Raw genomic sequence first — 6690 nt, 5'->3', positions numbered from 1 at the left:
TACAAAATCAATTTATTTGCCATTTGCACATTTCGCAATTAATCTATCAATTGAAATCAAATCGAGAAAAATCTCTATAAATGAATATATATGTACATATGTAAATTAAGTTTAGGACTAGAGCAAAATGCTAAATTAGATTTCACTTTGAAGTTGCATGCCAGCCGAAGTGGCTCACTGTCAGGACCTGTCGGAAGGACCAAGAGCTTGTGCTGAAGCTGATGGATAGCTAGATTGTGTATGATGAGATTATTTGAATTACCTTTGCAATCAAATTGACACCACATAGACATGACATACTGTCATCTACCGTCTGTAAATTGGCATGGAGTGGCAGCTAGTAACAGGAACAGAACCAGACAGTTGGACATGAAAACTTATATTGCAGGTGGGAGACACCTTTGCCTGATTTGTGTAGACAAGCTCAAACATTGACTAGCTACCAAAGTAGGCTAGAAATGAAATGTAACAACTATATACGTGAATTTTTTCTCATTCGATACATAAATTCTATTCAGAGCGTTGTAAAAAAATAAAAAATGGAATATAATAATACTAAAATTCTATTGATTGTGGATGATAGTATGGATTGCCTTTTCACAACAGCGCTTTCTTGCCAAGGGTCCATCCTGGTTGATTCGTGTAACGCTGATATGTTAACTTCAAAGACAACCAAGGAGAATATGGAATCGCAGAAACAGAAACTTCCCACACCAAAGGCATACAAGTTTATGCAAATATACGATGAGAGGAAGAAAATGCTGCTTAATCAACAACAAGAAAATGAGCGCAAACTACGAGAATTTCGTGCAAATCCAATGCCAAATTTTGGTTTGGCTCATCAGCTAACAAATAATATTAAGTTAATGCATCGTATAACCGTGCCGATAACACCAAATGTTCTCAAGAATTCTATGCAAGCTGAGCAGAAGCGTGAACAACAAATTCAAGCACAAATTAAACTTAAGGAGGAGAATCTACTGAAAACACTAAAGCCGAATTTTAAAGCTCACCCTATGCCTCTATATAAAATGGAGCATTTCAAACCATCTAATCGACAGACTTTGATTGATATGAAACCATTTAACTTAAAGTCCGAGGAACGTGGACTCCAACGAAAACTGTTCAATGAGCAGAACATGAAAATTCTGGAGAATAAAAGTCGTCGCATGGAAGAGGAGCGCGAGAATCGTGAATCACAACTCAAGCAGAAGCTACGTCAGTTGACGAATTTCAAGGCCAATCGCAATCCATTTGGTTTCCAACAAAAGTAACACATACCTAAACATATCGTTATTTTTTGGTTCTTATTTTAACTGAATTTGAGTTATAATTTTATTAAATCTAATGTTGGCAGTAATTGAATTGAAATGCTTTAATCTGTATCTTTTTGTGTCCCTATATTCAATTTGTTCATTTAAAATGGCTTAACTGAGGAGGGGAATGTAAAAGAAGACTTCATCAATCAAATGGGGATAAACCCAACTCCCACACAAACACACGCAAGGACACCCACGTAGCCAGAGCAAACAATTTGTTGTAAGTGTATCAATTGATGCGTCCTCCATTTCTGCATATGTATGTATGTATGTATGTGTGTGACAAGAGAATGGGTGACTTTTGTGGATGGGGCTGAGGGGGTGTATATGTATGTGTACATCACATAATCAAAAGCACAAATACTAAAACAAGCACTCAAACTGTCAAAGCTATGATTGATAGTGTTGACATTCGCTTTTTGACTTTCAGTCTTGTTAGTTGCCGCGAGGAATGATGACCAATGTCCATACACCCACATCCCATAGCCCACAACTCACAACCCAAGCCAACCTGACTTTTTGTGCATTGAATTTCTGTTAATAGAACGTTTGGCGGATTCTCACCTCACAAACAGAGTTCCTTCAATAAAAGTGTGGGAGTGGGTTTCAAAGTATATGTGTGTGTGTGTGTGCGGGTATGTGGATGTGTGTCTGTGTGAATGATGAATTGCATTGCCTTTGTTTATCGATAGGGCTACAGCGTTTGAAATTTGTATATATTACAAATTCCTTTGCAAAGTTTAAAGGTGAAAATCAATCATCAATTCACTGACATGTGCAAAGTATTTTGAAATGAAAAACTAATTTCACTTTAATTACATTTTATCTGCAATTCGTGTGGCTTATTCATCAAGATTTCAAGCGATATGGAGTGATTTGAATTATTTTATTTTAATTTTAACTTTCAACTGTCTATCTATAACATTCGACAAATATTTGGCATGTGGACTCCTCTTTTATAAGCAAAACTTTGAAATGTTGTCTATAGATTAGCCAATTGTTGACAAATTCACCATGCAATTTTTTCATCAAACTCTTGATAAGCAGGATCAACGTCATTTGTTTAAAGAAGCAAAATGAATAGCGTTATAGAGTATAGTAACAAGGCAAAGGACCAAATAAACATCAACCATGCCAGCTGGAGTATCTAATTTCATCATATGATATAATCATTGTAGTTTGATCGAAAGGAAGTAAAATAAGCTAGTTTAGTTGCAACAGACAACAAAAAAACATCTGAAAAGCAAATGGAAAGGTCATTTTTTATACCCTTGCAAAAAGGGTATATTAATTTTGGTCAGAAGTGTGCAACGCATAGAAGGAAGCATCTCCGACCATATAAAGTATATATATTCTTGATCAGCATGACGAGACGAGTTCATATAGCCATGTCCGTCCGTCCGTCCGTCCGTCCGTCCGTCCGTCCGTCGATGTAGGCTTGTATATACTGCAGGCGTTGTATATCTCGGATTCAGCCGGATCGGATCACTATATCACATAGCTCCCATACAAATGGCAAAGTCACGAACAGTGACTTTTCTCAATAACTTCGTTATTTTCTGAGCTATTGTCATGAAATTTAATATTGGTGAGTTAATTACACATATAAACAACTATGCCAAATTTGATCAAAATCGGGTGCCTATATCATATAGCTCCCATAGGAACGATCTTTCGAAAACAGTGACTTTGGTGAATAACTTCGTTACTTTTGAAGCGATTGCTTTCAAATTATACATTTGTTAGTTTAATATATCTCTTAATGACTGTGCCAAATTTGATAAGGATCGGGTAACTATATCATATAGCTCCCATAGGAACGATCGGTGGAAAACAGTGACTTTGATCAATATCTCCGTTATTTCCTATGTAGGCCGTTCTTTCGCAAACATTAGCCTTTTTAGCTTAAACGTTTTTTCACTTTGATGGCCGTTAGGTAAGGAAAGAGTTACCAAAAAAATTGCAAGGGTATACAAACTTTGACGCGGTCGAAGTTAGCCCCGGCCCTCTGGTTTTAGTTTTTCAGTAGACAAGATTGTTGAATTACTAATCATCGTAATCCATAAGATTAGCTAGAATGAAAATCGTAAAATTCATTCATTTTAAATGTAGATATTGATTAACATAATATAAATTCCTTTCGCATTTACTTACTTACATTTAGTAAGAAATGAATACTTCGTATATATTTGATCGCTTTTTTGCTGCTTTTAAATTAGTATTTAAGATATTGGAAAAAGAAAAGGAGTAAATCGACTGAAAACAGGATACAAGAATGATATATTAAAATATTGTTATTAAACAGCTCATTTTCGACCGTGCTATAAAAATTTTTCGCCTTAAGATGCAGAATGACGTTTTAACGATAATTAGGATTAGGATTCAAGAGATCGAATTGTGTTAATAAAAATTCCTTTTTCTTTAATTTATTTTTATTTGCAATCTATCCGAAATGAAAAAAAATTCTATCTGTTAAACCGACAGTTGAAAAAGTGGATTTTGAAGTTAATTTGATGTAATCTTTTTTAAGATTTGTTCAATAAATAAAGAAAAATTGTGTTAATATTGTATAATATATTTTAACATTTATATTAAGATATCTTGAAAGCCCCACATAGACCCTAACAATTAAAAGTGATGAAAAACAGTATTTTATATTAAAGTTCAGTGAATCAAACTAACAAACTGTGTATTTCGCTTTAATCTAAATACAAATAAAATACTGGACATTTATTAAAATAAATAAAACTAGATTTTCGAAAAGTCAAACAGTGGTCGAAAATTGGGTGAATAAAGGCGGAAAAAGGAAACGCAAGCAATGGAAGGGCCTTCATATCATAGATTAATAGTTTCGTATAATAGGCTAAAGACTTTTTGAAAAGAAAGTATACGACAATGAACTGCCAACTAAGCTAAATTTTACATAATCCTGAATCCGCATTCAAAATTAACAATAAAGATGGCATTATCTTAACACTCTATATAAATAACTAAAACACTTCAGAAACATATACCGACTGGGGATACATATTTTTTTGTGTTTTCTCACCAAATTATGATTATGATGATGATAATTAATTCCCAACTCCTCCATAAACATCTTTACACTTGCTGATTAAGCGGAATGTGTGGTTGGCCTCATCCAGAAGAATGTGTGTACATGAAATCCACTTGACTTGAAGTTATCAGCATTATAAATACACATCCCAACAGAAAGTTTTCTTTGAAAACTCCTCTTGATTAGAACTATGTAAATATGATTCTCTCCCTAAATCCCAACTCTATAGCTGAGTAACTTTTTAAAAGCCCCCCTGCCCTTAGATTAACAACATTGCTTACAAAATAAAACTTTTCGCCTTGATAAGTATCTCTGATAGACATTAGTTGAGAGGCAAAAAAAGTTAACATAGACGAAAGTAAGTAAGTATAAATCGACTAAGACAGAAGCAGAATCAGAATCACAACCAGATAAACGTGCTTCACAAACAGAGAAAACAGAAAGCAAAAGTTAGACCAAAAACTTGAACAACAAAAAGGAAAACTCTTTCCTTTTTTTCTCCTATCTTTGCGATAATTGCTAGAGAGGGTTTTTTTTTTGTTTTTGCCACTCTCTTTCACTCTTATCGCATTCACCGCCCCCTCAAGAATGCCTGCTGATTAGTTGTTGGATAAATAAGGGCAAGGGGAGAGAGGGTCGACTACTGGTATTATCTTACAGTTTTGCAATTAGTGGCTCATTTAAGAGAGATTTGCAGCTGAGACTTTTGCTGATTAGATTTTCTGTTACGAATCCTTTCAAAATGATTGAAAAGTTCAGAGGCCATCGCCTAGTGAATTTTCCCTTGCTACAAATTTTCCTACTCAATGTGTATTTGCGTCTATATATGTAGGAGTGTGTGTGTGTGTTCGTTGGCCTTTAAATTGTGTATGAGGAGAAGAAAAGAAGGGAGGTGAGTGAGCTACGCCAGGTTCAAACATTAAATGCTATGAGTTTTTACCCTTACACATTCTTCTCGAATCATTTAACCCAAACGCAATTTTCATAAAACGAAATTATTAAAATTGTTGAATCGGGCTCACATGTTGTGTGTGCATGTGTGTGTGTGTGTGTGTATACGTGCATGTGTGACTTCAAAAATTTCACCCTTTCTGGCTTTATTATAGCATAAAAACAAACTTTAAAATTAAATAATAAAGTTTGGAAAATTGTTCACAAGCTTATTTATTTATATAGCTATAATTTGGACATACACACATCGATCAAAAATCTTTAATTAAGTTACTAGTATTCATTCGAAAAGTTTTTGTCAATTGAATTAAATTGAACAATTGACCAATTTAACTTTTTGACTATCAAAAGCAAATTAGAAATTGATTTAATATGCTTTTTTTTTTGTCTTGCATTAAGCAATATTAAATGAATTCAGTAAGCGAGGGGCATTTAAGAAGTAGAAAATCTTTGGTGTCCATTTCTTGCCTTGTCCAAATCTAATGCACAAAAGTCTCACCTGATTTATGAATTATAAACAGAAAACACGGACTAAAAGAAACTAATTTGAATTCTTTTTTCCTCAATCTCTCTTCTATTTGTTCTTAAATTCTCCATCTGTGTGCTTAAATAGTCTTTCATTTCTGAATAAACTGATTTTCATTAAGAGATTAACAACACAAATTAAAACCCAAAATATTATGATATTCATATATTATTTTGTACACTTACCTTGCCTACAACGTCATTAATTCAGAGACAAATATTTATTAAATACACCTCGTCCGTATTCGTGTATGCGTCTGCAATTCATATTGTCAATCATCATTATAGTTATTGATTAATAATTATGCTATCTGGGTTTTTTTTTCGTTTTGTCTTTCTTTTTTTTTAATTTATTTATATTTCTGTCTATCGTGTTGAAAGGCGATAAAGAATCGATTATTGAAATGTTTTGTCAACCGACATAAATTCTCTAAAAATATTTCCAATTCTCGTGACGATTGGACATTAGTCTGTCATATTAAGAGGATATTTATGGCATTTGCTTTGCTTTCCTTATTGAACAATTAATAATATACAATGTGTGTATGCATATGTATTAGCTCTCGGTCACTGAAATGTTTGGCGAACTGGACAAGAGAATACGAAATTTAATTTGTTAACCGTGTCAACTGTCTGGGGTCAAAACGGTGCGCAGTTTTCTTATCGCATGTCAACAGCAGCAGTAGTTCGCCCTTTACTTTTCCTTTTTCCTCTTTATCACCATAGACATCCTTTACATTACACACCCTTATGGCAAGCCAGTGGCGTCAGTCTTTAGGCTATTTATCTTGCAATTTAAGTCTAAGTTGAAGGCATCTAAATATATTTAGTATAGTT

At 33.8% G+C, this 6690-nt stretch overlaps 1 protein-coding gene across 1 annotated transcript; it reads left to right on the top strand.

The window, feature by feature from the left end:
• The first annotated feature begins 482 nt into the window (after window positions 1–482).
• Window positions 483–1365, top strand: LOC6644115. The gene has a single exon (XM_002066537.4). It carries the CDS (start codon window positions 540–542, stop codon window positions 1272–1274), a length of 735 nt encoding a protein of 244 aa, XP_002066573.4. The 5' UTR covers window positions 483–539; the 3' UTR covers window positions 1275–1365.
• Window positions 1366–6690: the final 5325 nt, after the last annotated feature.

Source organism: Drosophila willistoni (assembly GCF_018902025.1).
Source record: "Drosophila willistoni isolate 14030-0811.24 chromosome 2R unlocalized genomic scaffold, UCI_dwil_1.1 Seg167, whole genome shotgun sequence".
Taxonomy (NCBI): domain Eukaryota; kingdom Metazoa; phylum Arthropoda; class Insecta; order Diptera; family Drosophilidae; genus Drosophila; species Drosophila willistoni.
The sequence above is the reverse complement of the archived record's forward strand: the minus strand, read 5'-3'. Positions and strand labels throughout refer to the sequence as shown.

Excerpts from the sequence above, each read along its gene's own strand:
- LOC6644115 (XM_002066537.4), top strand. The coding sequence starts at position 540 with ATGGAATATAATAATACTAAAATTCTATTGATTGTGGATGATAGTATG.